This window comes from Gallinula chloropus, assembly GCF_964237585.1.
Source record: "Gallinula chloropus genome assembly, chromosome: 2".
Taxonomy (NCBI): domain Eukaryota; kingdom Metazoa; phylum Chordata; class Aves; order Gruiformes; family Rallidae; genus Gallinula; species Gallinula chloropus.
This window is the reverse complement of record NC_140086.1, coordinates 108,213,953-108,238,925: the sequence shown is the minus strand read 5'-3', so window position 1 is coordinate 108,238,925 and position 24,973 is coordinate 108,213,953. Positions and strand designations below refer to the sequence as shown.

At 43.4% G+C, this 24,973-nt stretch overlaps 2 protein-coding genes across 2 annotated transcripts in view; one reads left to right on the top strand and one right to left on the bottom strand.

Moving 5' to 3' along the window:
• Positions 1-2,718: 2,718 nt before the first annotated feature.
• On the bottom strand, positions 2,719-8,151 carry MPLKIP (M-phase specific PLK1 interacting protein). The gene is made up of 2 exons (XM_084280454.1): positions 7,755-8,151; positions 2,719-3,495 (listed from the first exon to the last, which is right to left on the bottom strand). The coding sequence occupies exons 1-2, from the start codon at positions 8,112-8,114 to the stop codon at positions 3,292-3,294; spliced, it is 564 nt and encodes a 187-aa protein (XP_084136580.1). The 5' UTR covers positions 8,115-8,151; the 3' UTR covers positions 2,719-3,291.
• A 2,965-nt stretch (positions 8,152-11,116) lies between these two features.
• SUGCT (succinyl-CoA:glutarate-CoA transferase) overlaps positions 11,117-24,973 on the top strand; it is a gene marked incomplete at both ends in the record, with an annotated part of 338,773 nt that continues 324,916 nt past the window's right edge. The window contains 5 exons of the mRNA XM_084279851.1: positions 11,117-11,288; positions 15,232-15,283; positions 15,383-15,456; positions 21,082-21,167; positions 21,911-21,961. Coding sequence (XP_084135977.1) covers positions 11,117-11,288; positions 15,232-15,283; positions 15,383-15,456; positions 21,082-21,167; positions 21,911-21,961 — 435 coding nt within the window. The remainder of the gene's footprint in view (positions 11,289-15,231; positions 15,284-15,382; positions 15,457-21,081; positions 21,168-21,910; positions 21,962-24,973) is intronic.

The window sequence follows — 24,973 nt, the reverse complement described above, 5'->3', positions numbered from 1 at the left end:
TTCAACATTCTGAACGGTTTTAGAATTTCACTGTAAATTAGCGTGTCCAAAGCTCCAGAGAAGAACCGATATTCTGTGTTAGAAAGTTCCAGCAAAACCCCAAACCTGAACTATCTTCCAAGTATTACAGTACACAACTTGGGGTAACTGCCCACCCAGTGTGTTGTTGTGTTACACAGAATTGTACTTGGCTGCTTTAAGTTATCTTACTGTGATATCAGCACAATGTGTAGTAGCAACTACAGCACAAAGACTTAAACACAGCAGCAAAGAGCAACAAAATGAAAGAATTAAATTTTTGCTTTTTACTTAGTCATGAGTTACACAACTCCTCTGCAACAAATGAATGGAAGTCAGAGGGACTTGATGGACAAACAATACAAACAAAACAGAATGGAAAACTGTAACAGCCACTTCTGAATGACTTACCTTAAACTCTTAAGAAGTCTGTTGAAGAAAGAACAATGCCCACATTCTTAGCGTGCTCATTATGGAAGAATCCCCTTGTTAACAAGGCACAGGCACTATTTTGTTTCACGGGCTCATGAAGAAAGGATGCATTTGTCCTGTACTTTTAAAATCAAACGCTATTTCCAGAGCCATACTGTTACTACGAAGAGGTTTCGTTAACAAATGAGGAAGTTATGTATCCTATCTCCATTAGAAACATGTGAGGTAAAAGGATGTTTGCCACATGGGAAAAAGGAGAAAAACTGGTGAGGAAGTAAGCACTTAAGCTTCCTGGATATCACAGCAAGAAAGGCAAAGCTTAAATTGACTTTTAGTAGGTTACATTTATAGTTCTGAACATGAGTTCATACATTTAACAACTATTCAACAACAACATTTTGAAATTTTACTGTAATTGCTGAATTTCTCCTAGAAGCCAGAAAGGTGAAAGACTTTTTGGTGCAGTATGACGAGGTTAGTAAGTTTATCCTATCTACATTTAAATTCCTTGCTGATTCTTGACCAAATTACTAGTCTTTAGCAGTATGGTGTACTTATAATAGTTGGGTCACATCCCAGCTTAACAGGTGGTACTGTGGCAGGCCTGTATTGGTTCAAGATTATGTCCTCAATTCTCTTTCTGGAACATTTACCTTCATTGATGTCTGACACACGGTTCCAGGAGTTAAGAGTTATTACCAGAGGAGGCTGGCTTTAATCCCTGGGTCAACTGCAAAGCCAAAGTGGAAAAATGCATCTTTACAATGTGCAAGGGCAGGTGATACTGGCTACTGTAAAAGCAGTCCCACCTAACAGTCACTCTTCTGTCATGAATCCTTTTCCTTTCTCCTTTCCAAATCCAGTTTCTTTTCATGTCTAACTGGGAACACGTCATAACTTTAGTCTCTTAAATAACATCGCTTCTGTTTCCCCAAGATCACCAAACATTGAAAAAAGTAAACTGCATTTAATTACAAAGGGGAAAAAAAAGATAATTGTTAAGCACCCTGTAATATTTTCTGTGAGCTTTACAGCACCTGACAAGGTTAAAAGAAAAAAGGAAAGAAAAGCTTTATACGTCACTTTTCACAATGACATAACAGATTTATAAATTCTATCTACAACTTGTCATCTTGGTTTTGCTGGTATGCATAACAGATAATGATACTGATAGCTGCCATTTAATGCACAGGTTTGATTCTGGGAGGAAGATTTAACCATCATGGATACCAAGCAGACATGATGTTCTCAGCTCTCTGAGCAACCTTACAACCAATACAATCAACTGGGGAAAGACGAGTGACAAACTTCAGGTTATGCTCATAAATGTACAAGGCCAGCACATTCTAGCATGTTACCTCCTGCTTCCAGGTCAAAGCTGCTTCTCAAGCCAAGACATTTTACGCTGAAAGTGATAAAAGAAGTAGAGAGGGCTGTTCTACCTCATAAAAGACAAGTTAGTAGGAACAGTCTAATGTGCTCTTCTAACCATGCTTCAGGACTACAAAAATATGTTTTCTGTGAAGTATGCAAGAAGTTTAAAAACAAAACATGCGTGTTGAAAACGGAAATAATGGTTTTATTTATTTATAACTGTTTTTTACCTTTTACCTACTGCTTAAAAAGTCAAGATCAACAAACAAATACTGGTAGACTCAACAGAATTTTGGCTGCAGGCTTAACATGGCATGTTAAGAGCACACCCACAGCTGGAACTATTTCTTATTTATTCCAGATCACAATATTCACTACTGAACTTAAGAATGGATCTTCCAGCTATTGACTAAGTCTAAAAGAAAAAAAACCCACCTAATTGTTTTCCTCTTTAGTATAAAAATATAGCATGCACACACACAAAACAGGACTTCTCTTGGCAAAGATGTCTGCCATAGGTAAAAAAATTATTTTAAAAACTGATAGATCTTGTAGAGATTAAAAAAAGATATTGACATATACTAATGTCACCTGTATAACAAACTGTCATTGATTCTATGCTATTCTAACAGGTGGATCCAAAAAGAACGTTTGCATTTAATCTTAGTATTTTATGCGCTCCTTAAATTGTCACTGAACAGACTTGTTACTATAACCCAGAAATATCTGGCTTTGCTCCAATTAATTATTTTTTTAAAAAAAAACCACAAAAGCAAGCAATTACAGAATTATGTTTACGACTCGTGAGCTGCTTCAACAAATTAAAACTTTCCAAAGACAATACATTTGTTTCCTGAGGTGGCTACATCAGTTTCAAGTCCACGTTATGCTACAATTAACAAAAAATACTATGCACAAAATCAGAGGTTAACTACAGCATACAAACACATTTACAGAAGTCACCTAATTTCACTAGTACTGTTTGTGTTCATGTGTACACCTTACACAGAAATCCTAAAATAATCTTTACACATTACAAAACAAGGATTTACAAAACTTTATTTTATTTTCCAAGTTACTTCATTCTAAAAATGTTGAAACATAAAAAAATACCATTTCCTAAAGGACTTTACAATAAAAAGGCTGACAATCTGGTATGGAAAAGGTAAATATATGGAAACCTGTTTTAACAGTCAGAAATCAGTCGCTGGTGATTAAAGAACACTTTGTTCTTCAAAGCTGGTAGGCACTTCCACGTAGCCAGATCTATAAGTTTTCCTACCACTCCTTTTCCCTCCTGTACATAAAAATATCCAATGCAATAAAAAAAATGTAGGATAAAAGGGTGGACACGTGACCAAATAAAAGCATTATTTAATGTCTTGATTACTGTTCATCTTGTGTAAATGTAAAGATTTTGTCCCAAAGTTTTCCTGACAAGATGGAGTTATTTGGCTTTTAAAAGTGTTAGCTGAAGTACCTCCCTTTTTTACCAGTATATGTTGTTTGCTCACTGCTGTATTGTTGGTTTATGTCTGTAACAGAAACTGGCTCTAGGCCAGCCCATGGGTCCTCAAGCATTGAAGGTCTGTAATAGTTTTCCACATCATTAGACACTCTTTTCTCTCTGCCATGCGCTGTACCAAATGGAGTAGATGTCCTGGGTGATCCCTTTGGAAGAAAACCATCAGGTAAAGAAACATTTAATAGACTAATTCAAACTAAAGAGAAAAAAAAGTTTCCTTCTAATGTAGCAGAGCGTTGTAGCTAATTATTAAATATAATTACTACTCCTCAACTGCATCTCCCTCATATTAACTTCATTATTTGCTTAATTAAAAGTGATGATTTACTAGGATTAAAAACCAAAACAAAACCAAACACCACCACAGCAGTCTTCTCCAAAATACGTCACTCTGGCACATAACTACAGAAGAGCTCCTCATGCTATTTTTCATAAATTGCCACATCTAACTCAAAAGCTGAACAACAAAGCACTGAGTTGGAGGATAAGGAAGATGTGATAATGTTTACAAGAGCAGAAGTCAGATAGTAAGTACTTATAGGTTGAACATGGCATTGTATAAATTAAACCGCTACAAACAAACCAAATAACTGTAGAAAACACCTTGTTTCAACCAAACTAGTGTTTTCTGAAATTTGAGAACAGGTGACTTTACCTGATATATGATCTGGATGATAATCAGTGGTTAAACAGATCCTACATAGAAGAAAAGCCTTTTGCAAGGAGCTTTTTGGATATTTATTTTTATTTTCTTTTACAGATCAAGGATCACCACAACTGCTTCTGCAAACCTGCTGTGACTCTGCGACTCAAGAGAACTATGACAAAGGAAATCACTCTGTCCATATTCTCCCGTTAGCATCATCCATTGTCACTCAGATTGACTTACCTAGAAGTGAGGTTTTGTGTAAAGTTATATTCGTTTAAATTCATTTGCTTTAACCAAAGCTAAACATGCCATACTGCAGATAAACAACAGTTAAGTCTCCAAACATGCCTGTTGCATCCTGTATGATTAGAAGAACAGGACTCCCTGAAGCTGATTATCAGCCTCTGACTTCGGACAAAGCCCTGCTTAAGCGCTGCTTTCCCCACCGACTAACCCACTCCACCCCTAGCTTTCTGGGACATCAACAATAGCACTTGAATTTGACTAATAAGCTCTACAGAATCTATATAAAACTATCATATGAAACAGTATCTGGGTAAAACTGAGCAGCAGTGCCATACAGTCCCCATGCTTAGCTGGAAGAATGAAAACTGCAGAGTCGAACCTATTTCTGAAAGCGTGCTGCTGCAGGAGCCTGCCTGTGTGGTCCCTCTAAGTGCTCCTCCAAAACTCCTAAAACTTGACAATGGATCCACGACCAAATGTGGGAACATTTATAGGACATTTGTTTCCAATGATTCACTGTTGTACAATTAGGTTATGCAGCTGATAATCCTAAAACAGAAAAATTACTTTATGAAGTGTTAAATCAAAACCATGAGGGAAAGGTAAGAGAATCACCCCATAACACATTCTAAGGGACAGGGAGCTTCCTAGACCAAGTCAACATGCACCAGCAAGTGTGACATTAATGTTCTTTAAGCACTCACAGTAGAACAGTAGTACACAGTGCATTCTAACGTCAAAATTAAAAAAAAGGAGAACCTGTTAACTTTGACATTGTGAATAAATCCAAATGGGGAGTTTAATGTTATGTCTAATCTGCAGCATTCAAAAGCTGAACTGACATAAGGACCTGCAGTATCCAGTGACAGAACAAAGATTTTCAGTGGTAAGAGCCTTTTGGATGGATTGATTCTGTAATACTAACTTCCATTACAATGCAGGCCATCAGTAACTGACATTTCTGCATGTTTGAAAGCTAGGAAAAGTATTGCTAAGTAATATCAGACTGATGGCCTTCAATGAGCATTAAAGAAACCCAAGAAAATCTGACTATTCATATAGGCCTATGGACAAGGAAAACAGTCCTGCCTCTGCAAATGGAACCATTCTGTGCAACAGAAACTGGTGCTAAAGATATGTTAAAAGGCTTTATACTTTACTGTCACTAGTACCAACAGCCTTTTCGCAGGCTTTCCTTAAAGAAACAGTCCATTTACTCACAATGCTCTCCAGGTAACAGAATCACAGCACAGTAGGGGGTAGAAGGGACCTCTGGAAATCACCTAGTCCAACCCTCCTGGACCACCTAGCAGGATCACCTAGAGCAGGCTGCACAGGACAGCATTCAGGCAGGTTTTGAATGTCTCCAGAGAATGAGGCTCCACAACGTCTCTGGGCAGCCTGTTACAGTGCTCTGCCACCCTCATAGTAAAGAAGTTTCTCCTCATGTTTAGGTGGAACTTCCTATATTCCAGTTTGTGACCACTGCCTCTTGTCCTGTCACTGGGCACCACTGAAGAGACACTGACCCCATCCTCCTGACACCCACCCCTCAAGTATTTACAAGCATTGATAAGATCTCCCCTCAGTCTTCTGTAGGCTAGGAAGTCCCAAGTCCCTCAGCCTCTCTTCGTAAGAGATGTTCTAGATGTTCTCTCTGATCTCTAGATTGATTGTAGAGAGAGATGTAGCTCTCTTTCTCTCCATCCATCCATTAACTATCTCTCTCTACAATGGAAATAAACATCATAATCTTTCGGTGTGTCAGTGTTATTTAAAGTGGTAATACTGCTTTGAAAAGGGGACAATCACTCCCTTCTATCAGCTCTCTTCACCTGATGTAATTCTGGCTGCTGTCAGATGCACAGAAACATAGAAATGTTGCCCATGCCATATTAAATGGGAGCTCACAGTTTATGAGTTTGTCCCTCTGTGGTTCCCTCTATCATCTTCCCAGGCAAAACAGCGTGTGTGCATACACATAGAAGTACACACATACACATTACCTTAGTCCTAGGCAAAGTTACAGACACACGATGTCTTTCTAGTCTTAGAAAAAATCGCCATCAGGCCCATGCTCCTAAACTACTCACAAGGTCTGAAGAAGGAAAGGGGAGAATGGAAAATGTTGTGACTACCTGTTAACTGGATTTGAACTCATACCTTCTTTATGTCATGTTTCTTAATTAACACCAGGAACGGAGCCTATGTGGCTGTTCTGCCCACAGGTCTGACAGTTCTGGCTATAACTAGAAATAAAAGGATTTCTGCATATTCTTCTGCTAATGTAAGACAAGCTTTTAAAACACACTTAATTGAATATCCAAAGCATGATATTCAAAGGGAAATGCCTAGACATTAGTGACATAAACCATCCCTCCAGAATCTACAGCTGAAACCCCACCTCCTTTGCCTTTTCAACAGGTACTCAACTCAGGTTAAGCAATCTGTGGGCTTCCACTTGTTGCTGTGTTGAAGAAAATGTACAAAGTTCATAATGATCCCTTTCCACCAACTATGAGATTCCTGTAAGACAGTTATCTGCATCACAAAAAAAGTAACCAAGGGCTATTCTGGAATGGAACTGCAACTACATGGTACAAGTGCATTAAGATTTTACTAATCTCTATTATTTGACTTCATTATCACACTATAAGCCTTACAGTGTCAGTAAGAATACCTGAAAACACTACCATTCTCTGCACTGTTATGACATGTGTTACTTTTCCCTAATATTTTATAAAGCTAGCTATGTACATAAAGTTGGTGTCATCATCCCTACTTGCACTGCCAGTCACATACCCCAACTAAACCACTTGAAAAAAAGGCATGCCACAGAACCTGTTACTGACAGCTCCTGGGAAGACTACTTTATACAAATTAGAGCTTTCAATGCAACGCAGAAACTTTAAAATTATACTCTATTATCCCAACAGATGCTCTTGCTTCTGCTTAGAGGAGCCTCAATTGAGTTCTCTTTAGTAAAGCACTCCTTTACTCATGCCCCAGAAAACTCTGCGTGTGGACAAAGGAGTTCCCATGATGTAAAACAGCACAGGCAAAGTAAAAACACACAGCACTTTACCACTGTGTTAAAGAAAACTGACCAAAGAGAGGTGTGTACAAGCCAAGAGGTGGTACTAATTTCCTCCCTGCCTTCATAAACCAGAAGGTGAAAGCAAAGCAGGGTGCACTCCTCTGAGTCCTTGTGTCCTCACAACCGTGACAGGCCCCAGCCAGGTCAGGGGCCCTCTTCCCTTTCCTGATCACAGAGCTTCCCGAGCTGAGGTCTCTCGATCTACGGCGGGGCAGGGATCAGATGCTGCCCCGTGTAGTCCAAGTCTCCCTCTCCCCTGAACACGGCAGTGGGGGAGATGGATGCTGTGTCTTACTACAAGCCCCCGGTGTGCTCTCCCCTGCGGACTGGCAGCAGCAGCAGCTCCCTCCCTCCCGCCCCCGCCCCGCTGTGCGGAGGCGCAGGCCTGTCTCCCTCACCGCCCTGCCCCATACCTGGTAGTGCCTCTGGAAGCCCCCGGGCGAGCGCCTGTGCTGCTGCGGGTGCGGGGGAGCTCCAACCGGGGATTTGACGCCATAGGGAGCCGGGTACCGGGGGCTGACGCTCTGTGGCCTGCGCGGGGTCTGCCCCACCGGAGATGGGGTCCCGAACCGCCCGCTGCCGCCGGGAAAACTGTGGCCTCGGGGCGAGTGGCCGCTGCCGTAAGGCCCAGGCCGGTGGCCGTAGGGCGGCGTGTGGTGGGGGCTCCCGTAACCCCGCGGGGAGGGTGGCATGGGGCCTCCGCCGGAGAGAGGGCTCTGGAAGCCGCCGCCCACGAACGGAGGCGTCGGGGAACGAAAGCTCTGCCGATACATGACCGGAGCCGGCGAGGCGATGGCGGAGAGGAATAAAACCTGCGCAACGGCGTCCCCCAGCAGCCACCTCGGCGGGGCGACGTCGTGTCTGGGTTTTTTCTCTTCCCCACTCACCCAGCCAGACTACCGGAACGTTCCGGGCTCAAAAGGTTCCGGGCCAGGGAAGGCGAAGCGAGGGATCCTCGGCTAGCGACGGTCCCTGCCGAGTGCGCAGGGCCGCGCTCCGCCCCGGCGGTCGCCCGCTCAACCCGTCTGGCGGGCCCTGGAGAGGCGGCGGAGGTCGGGCCCTGGCTCGGGTGCGCTCAGCCAGGCTGAGCTCGGGGACGGCTCCCAATTTGGCGGACGCGTTTCCTCCCCCACCCGGAGAGCGGGTCTCCACGGCGGTCTTCCTCCCGCTGGGACCCGGGAGAGCTGCTCGCCAGCGGGAAACGGCGATCTGCCGCGCTGAGCCCGGGAGCTGGCGTGCATGTTGAAGCCGGAGGGGAAATATCTGAAGAGAGCTTTATAGGTTGTGTAGCGGCTGTGCCTGTTAACTCCAAGCAACGACATAGTGATAAACCCCAGTACTCGTGAGCTCCGCAGGGGGATACCCACGGTACTGCAGCTGATAAAAACCAAGCAGATAAGTTGTTATAAAGCCAAGCAGGTATTTGCCTAACATCTCGTCACACATCTCAGGGTTGGACCCGGTGATCTCCTTGAGGGCCCTTCCAACCCCTGCAATTCTGTGATTCGGGTACGCTTATTCGTGCTCCCAGTGTAGTGGGGTTTTTTAATATATAGGGCTCCAAATACTAAGTACGTTATATATCTAAAGAGCACTTGAATGTAAAGGGGTTCTTAAAATCCACTGAGGCTGCCAGCGACTCTTCAGTAGAGTGGTAGCTCCAGCAATGAGACCTACACATAGAAACCCATGGGAAAATGGTCTCTTGGAGGACTGCTTTGTATGTAGCGACTTAAGATCAGTTTCACAATGTTATTTATTAATATCCCTGCTCTGGTCTCAGTTATGGTAATGCAAATCCTCAAAAGCTCAGTGAAAAATATTAAACATATTTTTAAATTATTATATCCATCAGTGCAAAAGAACAGCACTGTTTTTTTTTTTTTAGGACATGGCAATAAAATAAGCAGGATGTTTCACAGAATCACAGAATCACAAGGTTGGAAAAAACCATTGAGATCACCGAGTCCAACCATACCTTTCCTATGCTAAACCATATCCCTAAGTATCTCATCTACCCTTTTGATTAAATGCATCCAGGGTTGGTGACTCAACCGCCTCCCTGGGCAGCTTGTTCCAATGCCTGATATCCCTGGTTTATGTATCAGTCTTACTTTTCTTTGGTTTTAAGCAGCTCGTCTGTGAGGTTTTGTTTTGGGGCTTTTTTAGTGTGGGTTTTTCTTTAGCAAATCAGTTTCCGATCTCAGTGAACTCAGCTTTCCACTCTTTTTTTACACCTCCTTTACACAGAGCAACATCCTTGCAATTTTGAAATGGAGAGAGACTAAACCTGGTCACTTAATTTTTTTGCTAATCCTTTACTAGCTTAGTAAAGGATTAGCAAAAAAGTTTTGCTATTAGCAAAAAAGCTTTACTATTTTAGAAAAGCATTAGCTATTTCTAGCTATGGTAGAAGGCAAATTTTCTATAATTATTAAGCCCACAAGGAATGCCATGTCTACGTAAGACAGTTTATCAGTGTAAGTATCAGTTATCTCTCTGATCAGTATTAATCCAGAAAAGGATGTCTTCATTTAATTTAAATCCTTTACATGTTAAAAGAATTAGAAGTATCTATTGTTACATGCATGTTGTTACACTGGGATAGTGTTGCTGACGTGTATGTTGTTGAGAAATCCTAGTTGCTTCTTGAGCTTTAAGCATCCACATTGTAACGTGTCATTACAGGTTCCATTACATTACAGGTCATTACATGTGTCCCAGTCAAAGAATGCATTGCTTGGGAGATTTTTTTTTCTTGTGTTCTTCCTCAGCATTCTGGACAGACGTCTGACATGCAAACCTTAAGAGTGCACTCATTTTCCAGCAGTGAAGGTTCAGTTAACACACCTTAAGACTGTGCTGTTCATAATGCTCGTCGCTTTCAAGTGTTCAGAGGTTTCAGCTATTCCCGAGGCGCAGCTGTCTTCTTATCCCCACAGTGTGTTTCTCACAGAGACATGCCGAACCTCTGTGTGAGCTTTTTCATCCTGTTGCAGAGCAGGGTGACATCACGATGTCACAGGCCATCCACTCTGTCCTAAGAGGAACTAAAAATAGCCTGAAAGTACTTTGCTCAGGGCAGAACCGCTTAAAGGTCAATTGAAGTTAACCTTCCGTAGCTACGTATGACTTGCAGCCGTGACTTCGCAGTGTAAGCAGTATCACACCTTTCAGGAAACAGAGCTGAGACCAGGGATCCACCTCGTGCTAGTGAGGGGGCTTAATGGCGCCCAGCGCCAATGTCTGCCTTGTAAGGGTGGAAACACGTCGGTGGGGGTGGGGGGAGGGTGGTGGTTTTTATTTTTATCCCACCTCGTGGAAGCACGAATTTGGCTTGCTGAGGAACAAGATGCTGCAGCAAACCAACCCCCTGAAGCGTGTGTTGAATAAGCACCGAGTCCTTTGACACGCAGCTGGAATGACTGCTGCGGCGTCTGCAGGACACACCCCTGCTCCATAAAACCCGGCCACCCGCGTCCCGCAGACTACGAGGACCGAGAAAAGCAGTCTTTTAGCCGAGAATACTTCACAGGAGAGACCAACCGCCCCCTACCTCTGCCGCCGTTGTAGGAGGGAACCGAACTCACGGCAGCAAAAAGCCGGGGTCAGCCTCGGCGCGCAGGCCACGCCCCGCGCATGCGCGCCGCCCCAACCCGGGAACAATTTAACGCTCTACTTGGGTGTGAGAGGGGCGTGGTGGTGGAGCGCGCGCGTTTTTTCGCGACGCTCGCTGGGGCGCTCGCTCGGGGTTGCTTCGAGTGGCCGGGTGAAGATGCAACGCGCCGGGCTGGGATGGAGGAGCCGCCGGTTTGGTGGTGGGCTGTGGAGGAGCTGGTGGCCCGCAGCTACCGGAGACAGCTCCTCGCTGCACTGCCCTAAAGCCCTGAGCGCCGCTTCCCCTAGCACCGGCGGCGGGGCGCGGGGTGGAGGCGCTCCCCCGGCAGGTAGCCGCGCCGCGCCCTCCTTCCCCTCCGTCTCTTCAGCCTCTCCTTTCCTCCCTTCCTTGCCTCGTTGGGGCCCCGCGCCCGTTAAGTCCTGCCAGGGCTCCGAGGCAGAGCCACTCTGCTTGAGCAGCTGGGGCGCAGGGGTCGGAGCCGTTGGGGAGGGGCGTTAAGCGCCTTGGGGGGCTGCTGCGTCCCCCCACCGTCGCAGCACCACGGCCCGGCCCCGTGGCCTCCTCGTGGGGGAGAACGGGGCTGCGCCGCGCCGGCAGCCGATTGCTGAGCCCGCTACCAGCCCTGCCGCGCTCCCTTGCCCCCGGCCTTTCCTTCCCCGGCGCTGCGGGGCCCGTGGCGCCAACGCGAGGTTGGGGGGCTGCGGGCGAGCCGGCTGGGTCGCGAACGGGGTAACCTCGCAGTCACGTTTAGGGGCAGCGTGGCCACTTCCCTGGCCTCGGTCCGCTGCTTCTCCCCTCGCAGGGCTGCGGGGCTTCGCTGAGTGCCACCGCAATGGACTTTGGACGGCAGCGGCGCCGCGCTGCCGGCCGCTCTGGCGCGGCTCTGGCGGGCAGCGGGGCAGCTCCCGCTAATAACGGGGGAGAGGAGGGCCGGGGACGGGGGGGAGAGTGCCTGCCGTCTAGTTCTAGGCCTGGTGTTCTCAAGGTTACATGCCTAACTTCTTCCATTTGGTTGTCTTTTGCTGTATTGTCTTATTTGCTTGGCGGGTATTTTAAAATTTATTTATTTTTCAATGAAAAAATAAAACCAAGTTACGATGAAGTAATTTTCCCCTGGCTTGCCGTTTTTCTCTGTTATTTAATAACATAGGAAAATATTAACGGTGTGTTGGTTGCATTAGAAAGACGACAGAGGAGTTCAGCACCCCAGAGATGAATGTACCAAGTGCGTCTTTGCTTGGAGCGCACCTACCGATGGGGAATTACCGGGCCGGTAACTGTGTGTGTGCGTTCGGCGCGCTGGCAGCGCAGTCAAAGTGGAGACCATAAGCGTAGTTTGAACCTGTTTACGGTTAATTTGTGTAGATGCAAACCTCAGTGCCTTCTGCCCCAGGTGCAAAAGAAAGCTTTTACTGGAAGTGAGAGGTGAAGATTCTGTGCTGTAGAATGCTCTTTAGACTAACCGTGGGTCAGCCTACTGAGTTGGACTAAAGGGTTTAAATCATGTTGAGAGCAAGTGGATCTGCTTATTTGTCACCAAAGTGATACATACTGCTGTGTAATTTACAGTCAATTCAGACAGCATGAGAATAAAAAGTTTACATTTAAGATACAGTTAACAGCTGGGAGAGCGGCATTTTCTTTCAATCTTGGAGTTATTAAAATTATTAAAAGCAAAATATACAACAGAAAATGTGAGTGTGAATTTTAGAGAATATATCCTGTTGACCTCGGGTTAACTTTGGGTATATGCCTGATAGGAAGCTAACCTGGGGAGAGGGGGAAAACAGGTGATGCTTCTGGTCAATACTGATTTCATCGGTTTGTGGTGTGGTTTTGTTCCTTTTTGTCCCTGTAGTAAGGGGTAGGTAGTACTCTGGTACTCCAGATCAGTATACCAGAACTGCTGTCTCACTGATAGGCTTTCTGTTGTAGTTGTAACAAGTAAGTGTCTTGCTTGAATGCAAACCTAGGTCATACAAGCTTTCTCTTGTAAATATCTGTGCTCTTCCACTTGAAAAGGCTAACAGGTCTCGTTCCTCAGATTTTCAAAAGCAAGCTTTTGATGTCTCTTATTTCTTGCATTTCTTCCATCATTGTGGACATCATCACTAAAAAGAAATAATTCACAATGGTCTGACCATCTCTGAAACAAGGTACTCTGTACTCTCTGTACTCTCCTGGTCCAACTGCAGAGGAGTGTTAGATATTGCCAAAATGTGAATGATGAGATGATTATAAGGGTTCATCAGTCTCAGTTATCCATAATTGGATATTTACAGGCTACTCTTAACACTTTATAGGCTTCTTTAAATATCTTTGTGGATTCCCGAAAGTCAGTTAGCCACAGGTAGAGAAATTGTTGGATCTGAAATACTGCTGTTCTGGTAACGTATCTGTGAGCAATACGAGTAGTGCTCAATGCTGGCTCAGGAGGAGAATAACTGAGTGATTGAGTAAGAAAGTGAAGCTCTGAAAGGTGTGGAAAGAATAGAGGAAGGTGGACCATTTTGTTAACTAATGTGATGTTTTTTTTTGGCGGGGGTGGGGGGGAGGGAGGTAGCGCTGTGCTCTTCAGTAAAGCTGTTGTTTATGTATTTTCTGTAAACAGGAGTAATGCCATTGAGAAGCAAATGTTGCACTCTGTTCCTTAACAGACAAGCATATGCTTAAGTGTTTGCTCAAGTAGAGCCAACTTGATAAAATTGAGTTTATGCTGGAGAAATCTGTGGTGTTTACATGGCACTAGTGCCAGTGTTTTCAAATGCCTGGAACTTGCACTGATGAGTGCGGATCTGAAGAGAGGTGGCAGCCTGAGTTTTCCTAAAAAAAAAAGCTTTGAAATGTGAAAAATACCTGGCTGCTTCTAGATAAACATGTTTTCAACGTGCTGCTTGGCCTACATATTAAAAATGAAATCCTGTTAAGCTCAAATCCCTCTGGAGTGATTGGTAATAATTGTGGAAAATGTCTTGAAGATGAAGAATGAGTTGCAAGCCTTCTCATTGAGAGCAGTACAGTGAATGAAAGCGTTTCAGCAAAAGCCTTGAATTCCCAATGTACTTCATATCTCTCTTTAGCTTTCTTATCTCCCTCTTCCCTCCATCGCTTCCTTGCTATATATACAGTCAGGAAGGAGGGAGAGTTATAGTGTGACTGAAGGGTGGCATCAGGTCTGATGGAGGGAGTGTGGAGCAATTGACTAAGGCATTCACTGCTGCCTGGCTTGGGAGACAAAGCACACTGCTCTGCACACATTGAGGGACTGTGGTCCTCTTCTCCTTCCTGTTCTCCAAGGAAGCCTGTGCTTGAATTAATTGGTATGGGAGCAACCCACATGTTCCCCCTTCCCCCCTCATTTTACAGCTTTCCCTTACCTGGAATAATGCTAGGAAGAGATGCTTACTACAAGGTAGTATTGTGTGACTTTTTTGGGGTTGCTTGTGTGTGTGTGTGGAATTGTTTGATTTTTTGTGATATGAGACAGCCTTACAGGTAGCGATGAAACTGCTATCCACATAGGGTGGCAAAGTGTTTGCATACCCAGCCTGTGATTAAAGACACTGAGTTTGCAGAAGAGAACTCAGAGTGATCCAAGAGATAGTTGGCAAATTTGTGGTCTAATCCATGAGGTTGCTCTATCTGTGATGCTTATTGCCACTATTGTTATTTCTTGGCGCTAATCAGGTTAGAAAGGGTGAGGGAAAGGAGGAAAGCATTGTGACTTAGTAGTTGTCTTAAATGTGCGGCTGCCATAGAAAATTGAAGACAGAAAACGTCTTTCTGTAGTTCATACATTGCCTTCAGTTTTACAACTTTTTTTTTTAATGCAAATACTCTTTTTCATGTATGATGAAAATGCGTGGGTCTACACAGGTACAAACACTTTGTGAAGATACATCCTATGCTTCATATTGGTCTGCTGCCCATTGGTCTGTATAATTCTGATGCTTGCTATGCTTGTGGATCTTCAGATTAGTCTTTAAATGTTTGTTTGTGGAAGGCACATACAGAAACCTTTAAAAAGTAGCTTCGTTGTAGTACTGCTAGGTGTTTAGGTTCTGCAATGTTAACCATGAGGTTTTCCAACTTGGAAAGGTTTTACTAAGGCTCCAATACCCTACCAGTGCAGAAAGGCTTGTTATCCTTTATTTACGGAGGAAGATGATGACACAGTGTCGTAAAACCAGTGTTTCAGACTACAAGTGAGAAACACCTTACAAAATAATGAAAAAATCAAGATTAAGTTGCTGTTTTCTCTTTCTTGTCAGGTGCTAGTAATATAAAGCCATTGGATGGTGTGAAAATTCTTGATTTAACAAGGTTTGTGTTTTGTCTGTAACTTGGAACAGTCTGTCTAGATGCAAATGTTCTGATAAAAATAGTTTTCTTAGTTTTTCTTTTTTTTTTTAAATATTACAGGGTGCTTGCAGGGCCCTTTGCCACAATGAATTTAGGAGATCTAGGGGCTGAAGTTATCAAAGTGGAAAGACCAGGTAAAGTTTTTTTTTTTAATATATCTATTTTAGAAATACTAAGAATGTGGGGTAGTTTAACAAATAGTTGTTTGTGTATTTAAAGTAACACCAGACTGAGAATGCAAGATTGAAAACTTTTGGAAATGTTTAGAAAGGTTTATTTGGTTATGGTGTGCTTGTGTGTTACACGTGTATGATCTGTTTGCTTGCAGTTTAACACTATGCTCTGTGTATGTGTGTCTTGATTAGAAGTAGTCTGTGTCTGTTTAGAAAAGAGTGTGAGAGTGTTGTAAATTCAGGTAACTCTTTCAGATTTTAATGTACAAACCAGTACTGAGTCATCACTTAAAGTGCCTTATTCCATCTCTCAAATGTAATATGTTGATGTTGTTTGAATTGTATGGACTTTGCTTAAGTTTTAAATTTGGCTTGTGAATGCTTAGTTTCATGGTTGTTTTGGGTTTGTGTGACAAAGTTTAGTAGTGGGGGTGGGATGTGGTGCTGGGGGGCTGGCTTCTGTGAGAACTTTCCTCAGCGTCCAATAGAGCAAACGCCAGCCGGCTCCAAGACAGACCTGCTGCTAGCCAAAGCCAAGCTCATCAGTGATGGTGGTAGTGCCCTTGGGATAAGGAAGAAACAAGCCAAACCAACCTAGCAGCAGCTTTTGCAACCAGAGGGAGGAGTGAAAAGATGTGAGAAACTTTTGCAGGTACCAAGATCAGTGAAGAAGGAGGGGGAGGAAGCGCTCCAGTTGCCGGGGCAGAGATTCCCCTGCAGCCTCTGGAGAAGACCATGGTGAGGCTGGCTGGCTGTAACCCTGCAGCCCAGGGAGGATGATAGAGCTCAGAGATTCTACCTGACTGCAGCCTTTGGAGAACCCCATTGTTGCAGTTTTGTGAGGCTGTGCTGCTGAGACGGTTTCTTTAAGCAGATGTTACAGTTTTCCGCCAGCCTGAACTATAAACAATGAGCAATTCAAGGCCAAAGTTGCGGCCCAAGAGATAGTCGAGCGCCTCTGAGAATCACATATAGGAGAAAACAACCCAGAAGCAGCTGCATTTTGCCACCGGAGGAGGGAGTGAGAAGATGTAACGAGCTGTGCAGACACCAAGGCCGGAACAGGGCGGGAGAGGAGGCGGCCCAGGTGCCGGAGAGAAAGATGGCCCTGCAGCCCGTGGAGAAACCCATGGAAAAGGCCGAGACCCCACCTGCAGCCCGTGGAGGGGCTCCACGCTGGATGGAGCAGGTGGAGACATAGAGAAGACGTTGGAACAAGCCCCTGCCAGCACTTGCAGCCATGAGGAGAATCACAAAGAGATGAGAGAGAAATATTTGTGTCGGAACAGGTTTGCTGGGGGAAGGCTTGGAATCCTGTGCGGGACTGGGACTGATGAGACACTGTGATAAAGAGATAAAGCCCTGTGGGAAAGGATTCATGTCGGAGAAGTTCGTGGAGGACTGCCTCCTGTGGGTGAGACCCCACGGTGCAGCAGGGGGAAGGTGTGGAATGAATGCCCTCCTCCCCTCCCCACCGCCCCCCACGGCCCCCCCATCCCCGCCCGAATAGGAAACCAACTTGCAAGGGACTGACTGAAGCCCTCATCTCACAGTCCCTGTCCCCCTGTGCTGTGATCGGGGCCGGGGGCGGGGGGAAGAAGGGAGTGAAATCATGAATAGAGTGAAGTCTGCTAAAAAGGGAGTGGGGGAGTGTGTGTGTGGGGGAGGTTAGAGGTGTTTTAAGATCTGAAAGAGGAAAAGAGCTCATGAAGAAGTAACCGAGGACCCCATTATTTCCCAGTCCCTCCCCCCCTGTACTGCGAGCAGGGGGAAGAAGGCAGCAAGATCACGGCTAAAGGGAAGTCTGCTTAGAATGGAGGGGTGGGGGGAAGGTGCTACTGAGAACCCCATCTTCCCCAGTCCCCGACCCCCTCTACTGTGAACAGGGGGGAAGAAGGGAGCAAAATCCTGACTAAAGCCTTCTAAGAAGGGAGTGGTGGGGGGAAAGTGTTTTAAGATCTGGTCACGCTCTCAACTCCAGTTTTTCACTGTTCTTTGTAGTGTAGTGTAATAAATTAGGTAGTTTCTCTCTTCAATTTGTGTTGAGTCTGTTTTGCCCATGTCATTGCTGAAAGAATGATCTCTCCCTGTCCTTATTTTGTCTGCTGAGCCTCTTAATAGATGTTTTCTCCCCTGTCCAACTAAGAAGGGGAGTAATAGACTGATTTTGGTGGGCATCTGGCCTCCAGCCAGGGCTAAACCACCACACCCATGATGGAGCAGGTAAAGACACCTGAAGAAGGCTGTGACCCTGTTGAAAACCTGCGCTGGAGTAAGCTCCTGGCTGGACCTATGGACCTATGGAGAGAGGGACCCACACCAGAGCAGGTTTGCTGGGGGACTTGTGACGCTGTGGGGGAACCATGCTGGAGCAGTCTGGGCCTGAAGATCTGTACCCTGTGGAAGAGACCCATGCTAGATCAATTCATGAAGAACTGTAGCCTGTGGGAAGGACTCACACTGGAGAATTTTGTGGAGGACTGTCTCCTTTGAGAGCAACCGTGTGCTGGAGCAGCGGGAAGAGTGTGAGGAGTCCTCCCCCTGAGAGGGAAGGAGCAGCAGAAAGACTGTGTGATGAACTGACTGCAACCCTGGTTCCCTGTCCCTATGTGCTGTGCTCAGGGGATTGAGAGGTGGCATTTGGGAGTAAAGTTAAGCATGGGAAGGAGAGGTGTGGGGGGGGAGGTTTTTAAAGATTTTCGTTTATTTCTCACTGCTCTACTCTGTTTTGCCTGGGTAATAAATTAGGTGATTTTTTTTTTCTAAGTTGAGCCTGTTTTGTCTCTTTTGCTAATTGCTGAATGATTTCTCCCTGTCCTTCTCTCAACCCACGGGCCTTTCCTTATATTTTTCTCTCCCCTGTCCAGCTGAGGAGGGGGAGTGATAGAGGAGCTTTGGTGGGCACCTCCAGCCATGGTCAAGCCACCACAGTGGTGCTTTTTGTAATGTGGTGAGAGGGTTAAAAGCAAGTTTTAACTGTAGTGTTTGACATGCAAAATTTAATGAACGTACAAATCCTCCCAGCAGTTAGTTACATAAGAGTTATGGAAAACGTGTTCTTCCCATTTAGGAATTCAGAATCTTCAGCACAGTTCCCTCTGAGCCAAAACACCCGAGATAATTTTAAATAGGAACCCATCTTACTACTCAGGATTAGAATACTGGTAAAATAACAGACACTTTAATTTTGGAAATTGAAACTCTACCTTCTATTTTCCTTTTTATTGTTGCAAGGAAGAGAGCTAATATAAGCATTTAAAATATACATGTTGTTTGTTATGCAGATCTAGTGGGGGTGGCAAGCACTTTGACTGATAGAGTATAAAATGATATTGGCATACTATGTCAACTTCCTCCTGAGAATAATTCTAATACTCCAGTACAGTTTCAGGTCGTTAATTACCTTGGTGGAGAAATGTTTTAATTTTCTTTGGAATTGTGCAAAGTGAACAGAACTTACGTTCTGTGTGAGACAGCTGTATTTTTAAAAGTTCAGGATCTGATATTCCTCTATATGTGAAAATGGGACTTAATTTGAAAAGGGAGATTTCTGAATTTGTGTTAAAATCTTCACACTAGTGCTGAAAATGTCTGAGGTTAATAAGCTTCAAGTGTTTATTTTCAGATGCAGAGAGCTGTGTAGCTCCTTCTGAGTTGACTTTAGGCAATTAGCTTCATAAATAGGGTTTATTTTATTTTATATGTGTTTTAGATTAACACAGTTTTTAACTTAACACAGGTTTTCTTTTTCCACTTGGCACGTGCATTTCCTGTGCAAGAAGTTGTTGAGGATTGGGTATTGGTAAAAAATGCTTCATTCTTATGGAATAGCTACACTTTTAAGTTTGTAACCCCATACAAGAAGAGTAACAAACTGCATGGTATTTGGCTCTTTTTTTACAAAAACTCTCTGCATTTGGCTTTCAGTTTTATACTTCATTATGCATTTGAGGCATGCAGTTATGCCGTAGCAGCTGCACATCATGTCATGCATTTGTTGCTTCTATAAGTTTCCATGTTTTAAGTTTCTCTCTTTTGATATTATTTGTTTTGATGGAGGTAATTACACATGTGAGATACCAAAACATTACATTCCATATATTCTATTTCAAATAGAAAATACTAAATATTTGAACATTTAACAAAATATTGAGCGTCTAGCAAAAGTTTTCTCACATCAACAGATGAGCCATCCTTAACCACTCACTGTTATTTGAAATGTCTTCACTTTTGTGACAGGGCGGAAGCTGCATCAAATTTGTACAAAGTGCTGAGGCTGTCAGCAGTGTTATTCCAAGTATCTAGTTAGTGGGAATGGAACAATGTCAGTGACCAAGTGCAAAGCAACAGTTTTGGAAGTTTTCATTCCAGCAGTCAGGAGTTTTGCTTTATGATTCAAGGAGAAGGATAGCCTGAGAATTCAGAATTTCAAACCTTTTAGAAAGTGAGTAATCAGCTCTTTCTTTGAGAGGGCGCCTACTTTCAGAGGAGTGTTAATCCATAAAGGATAGCAGCCACACTAGTGTCATATGTGGAAAGTATTACCAAATATTTTGTTTGAATAGCTTGAAGTGGTAAAATACAGAAAAGAGATTAGATTATTTTTTCTCCTCCAGGCTTCCTTCTCTGAGACTAAATAGTACAAATGTTGATAAATAATTTATATGTTTGTATAGCTTCTACAGTTGATCTTAAAAGGTTGAAGACTTTATGTTGCCATAGCGTTTAGCAGAATTATGGTGGTGGCTGTATTGTGTTAAGACCGAAGGTCCTTTATCTTGTTTCGGTATCCATGTTAGTGTCAAATCTAGATGTAGAAATAGAATGTGCTTGCTTGCTAGCACTTGAGAAGATGATTATATCTTAATTTAAATTTAGATTTACTTCTAATTAAAATTAATTGCTAGTATTTGACATTTAAGAAGGGTTTAAAACTGGAAATTAAGTGTAAATGATACAGTGATATCAGTATCTGCAGAAGCTTTAATGGCACCTTGGTTTTCTGTAAGGCAAGAACATTTCTGGAAGGTGAAGGATTGCATCAACTAGCTTCTTTTTATTGGTGCTCTGCAGCATGCAGCCTCACAAGTTGTTGCTAATCAGTGGTATCTTGATGTTACGTCCAGAGTGTTTCAGGAATAACTTGCTGACCATGTGCATCATGGGGCTAGGTGCAGGTCAGGAGCTTCTACATTCTTCTGGATTGCCTATAGGAATGGCATTGTAGCTCTGCTTTTAAGCTAAAAACGTACAAAAAAGAAAAGTCCAAACAAAAAACCCTTAAGAAACCACCCCAGAAACAAAACCATCCAAAAACCCCTTAAAAACCTTGGTGGTGTGTGGCTGTGTATTTGAATTTTAAAACTGGAAAGTAATCCCAGTACTAGTGAGCTCTGTGTCCAGTTAGTCACATATTTTTTTTTTACATTAATATCCTAAAATATGTATATTACACTAATTTTTGTCCTGTCTGCTAGATGAAGCTCAGGGAGTTTAAATATTACCTCAGAGAAAACCTTTTTATTCTTTTTTTTGTTTTAAGTGTAACCTTGGACAGCTATGAAAATGTGATGATATTTCTTTCAGGAGCTGGTGATGATACAAGAGCCTGGGGTCCACCTTTTGCTGGAACAGAAAGTGTTTATTTTCTCAGTGTCAATAGGAATAAAAAGGTAAATGAAGCACTGTATTGAACATCAGGCTGTTTTCTCTAATTACAAGTGAACAGATAACATGTGTACAATGGATGAATAGTTACAATGACCTTAAGTTATGATGGATATTTTGAATAGAAAAGGCTACAAGCCTCTGGTATGGTGCTGTGGTCAGCTCAGGCATATTCCAAAAGCAGGAGTGGTCCTTCCAGTCCTCAGGTACTGGTGCAAATCAACTGAAAAAGAACTCTGCTGAAAGTGAGAGTTATTTTATTTGAAGAATGAGGGTTTTTTGGTGCATCAGCTGGCAGCTGATGCTGGAGAAGACTGGGCATCATACCACAGTTAGGTTGACTAAAGGGAACTTCTGAAACTTCATGATTAAAGTGAAATTTCATGACATGTCTGAGCTGTTTAATGGCTTGTTGCCATTAAAAGAAATGTTTCTAGTGTCCCCATGTGCACTTAGCAGTCATAGGTGCTGTGCAGACATGCAGTGAACAGACTTCAGTGCAGCTCTCAGCTGTGCATCTGTCAGATTTGTTTTGGTGCTTACCTGATCCATTGGTGAGGTGGGTCAGCTTGCTTAGCCAACAGATCTAGTTTTGTTTTGCAGGTTGAGGTGGGATGTGTGTAAAACTTACTTATTTGATTTAGCTGTAGTGTGAAACTTGAGTGTTGGTTATGTTTAGAAGAGCCTGATAACTGTCAGGACAGCTTTCACGTAAATTACTGTTAAATTTTTTTTTTTTTGTCCACAGAGTATAGCTATCAATATGAAGTATTCAAAAGGAGCAAAGCTAATAAGAGAGGTAGGTTTTGATGCATGCAAACTGCTTTTATGGTATTTTTTTGATCCAGAGTAATTAAGATCAAATGCTGCATTTAAAGTACTAATTTGATATCTGATAATTAAAAAAATATGTATGTTTGCAGTAAATTTAATACATTACAGTATATAGCCTCTGTACTCTGTGCTTTTGGATATATTTGATCCTGATCTATACTACTTCAGTATGTGCTTCACTAGAAGCTTCATAGCGAAGAAGCAGTTTACGAAGAGGAGATACTGGGCTCCAGTATTTGCAGGTTTTCAAGTGTTGCAGTGTGTTCATCCCTTCAGTTGCTGTGCATCTTCCTGAAATACTGTCCTATAGGCCAAACTGAAATACTTATTTCTTTTTCAGAGAATCATAAAATGGTTTGTGTTGGAAGGGACCTCAGAAATCATCTGGTCACAGCCCCCTTCCATAGGCAGTGACACCCTCTACCAGACCAGGTTGCCCAAAGCCCTATCCAACCTTACCTTGAATGCTTCTGGGGAGGGGGCAGCCACAACTTCTCTGGGCAGCCTGTTTCATAAAATCATAATTTTTTCCCCCTTATATCTGGTCCAAATCTACTCTCTTTTAGTTTAAAAATTCGATACCCCTTGTCCCATCGCTACACTCCTTGATAAACAGCCTCTTTCCAGCTTTTTGTACAGGCCCCCCTCAAGTACTGGAAGGCTGTAATAAGGCCTTCCTGCAGCCTTCCATTCTCCAGGCTGAACAGCCCAGACTCTCTCAGCATGTCTTTATAGCGGAGGCGTTCCAGCTCTCTGATTGTTTTTGTGGCCATTCTCTGGACTCGCTCCAACAGTCCATGTCTTCCTTGTACAGGGGACCCCAGAGCTGAATGTAGCACTCCAGATGGGGTCTCACCACAGCAAAGGAGCAGAATCCCCTCCGCTGACATGCTGGTCATGCTGGTTTTGATGCAGCCCAGGATACAGTTGGCTTTCTGGTCTGCAAGCACCCATTGCCAGCTCATGTCGAGCTTTACATCAGTCAACACTCTCAAGTCCTCCTGAGGGCTGCTCTCAATCCATTCTTCACACAGCCTGTAGTTATGCTTGGGATTATGCCAACTGATGTGCAGGACTTGGTCTTGTTGAATTTCATGAGGTTTGCATAGGCCCACCTCTCAAGACTGTCCAGGTCCTTCTGGATGGCATCCCTTCCCTCCATGTCTTGACTGCACCACAGCGCTTGGTGATGTTGACAAACTTCCTGAGGTTTCAGTTATTCTCACTGTTTATGTTTCCAACAAAGATGCTAAACAGTACTGGTCCGAGTACTGACCTTTGAGGAATGCTGCTTGTCACTGGTTTCCATTTGGAAATTGAGCTAATGACCACAATTCTTTGAGTGCAATTGTCCAGCCAATTCTTTATCCACCGAGTGGTCTGCCTGTCGAATCCCCATATCTCCAGTTTCGAGACAAGGCTATTCTGTGGGAAAGTGTCAAACACTGTGGTATAAGTCCAGGTAGATGATGTCTGTCACTCTTTCCTTTCTCACCAGTGCTGTAGCCCCATCATAGAATGCCACCAGATTTGTTAGGTATGATTTGCCCTTAGTGAAGCCATGTTAGCTGTCACTAATCATTCTGTACTTTTCATGTGCACGAATACAGTTTCCAGGAGGATCTGCTGCATGATATTGCCAGGCACAGAGGTGAGACTGACTGACCTGTAGTTCTCTGGGTCTTACTTTTTGTTTCCTTTTTTGAAAATGGGGGTTGTGTTTCCCATTTTCCAGTCAGTGGTAACTTCACTAGACTTCCATGACTTCTCAAATATGATGGAGAGTGGCATAGTCACTTCATCTGTCAGTTCCCCTGGACCTGTGGATGCATCTTGTCAGGTCCCATGGACTTGTGCCCCTTCAAGTTCCTTAGATGGGCTTTAGCTTTTCCTCGTTTGCATAGAGGCATTTCAGTCAGGCCACCTGCTTTCAGTGTTTGAGGTCAGAACGTAAGGGTCTTCTAAGGGTGATCCACTTTTTTCATTTGAAAAAAACTAATAAAAGCATCATATTTCACATTCTGTGGAACTTGTGCTTTGTCATCTCTATTGAGAAACATAAGACCTACTACCTGCTACTACTGCCTTTTTAGCCCTGTGTTACCAACACAAGGTGAGCTGGCTTCTGTGACTGTTTTGGTATAAGCTCCAATTGCCTCTGTTTTCACAGTGAGACCATTTGTGTCCTGCAGTAATTGGAATTTATCTGGTAGCCTTTTTTTGGTTTAGAATATTGAATTGAATGGAAATAGATTAAGTTGTCTGATACTTCTGTCTGTTTTCCTTCCCTGTCAGCTCTGTAAAAGACATTTCATGTGGAAACCGTAGGAATGTATGAGCCAATAATACTGCAATGCCTTTTCTCTTTGCTGTATAGAACCATTTCTAGTTGATTTGTTATGGAGCCATATATTTACCTTCTAAAGATTTTGAAAAGAAACATAGTAATTTGGAATATTATCTTATGTTATAACATGGATAGGCTTTTTTTGATGAATGAGTCACATTCTAAAAAAGGGCTACAGAAATTGTTCCTCTTGTGTGACAACTTTGTTCCTTGTTATTTGACCTTTAAAAATGATGGAACCTGTCTGGCACATACAGTATTCCTATTCAGGTCTGTGTTGTATTACTCTGTTAGTAGAGGTTAAAATACAAGTGATATGTTCAGATTATTTGTAGGACATGGTGTAAAATTTCAGTTGACAGAGCTTAAAAATAAGCACTATGCACAAACTGCTGCTTTTATGCATTAAATACTGCTTCCTAGTATCATGAAATCTTTGGTGGCAGAGCTGACACAGCACTTCTAGGATTTATTAAAAATTCACGTTTGTTTCTCTCTGAGAATATATACACTGGTATACTGGCCTCAAGTCATTGTGTCCTCACTTTGCACTGCCATCATCCCTTGTATGTTGCTAAGTCCAGAGATATGGTCCTCTTTATGTTACAGTACAGTATGTCATGCTCTCTT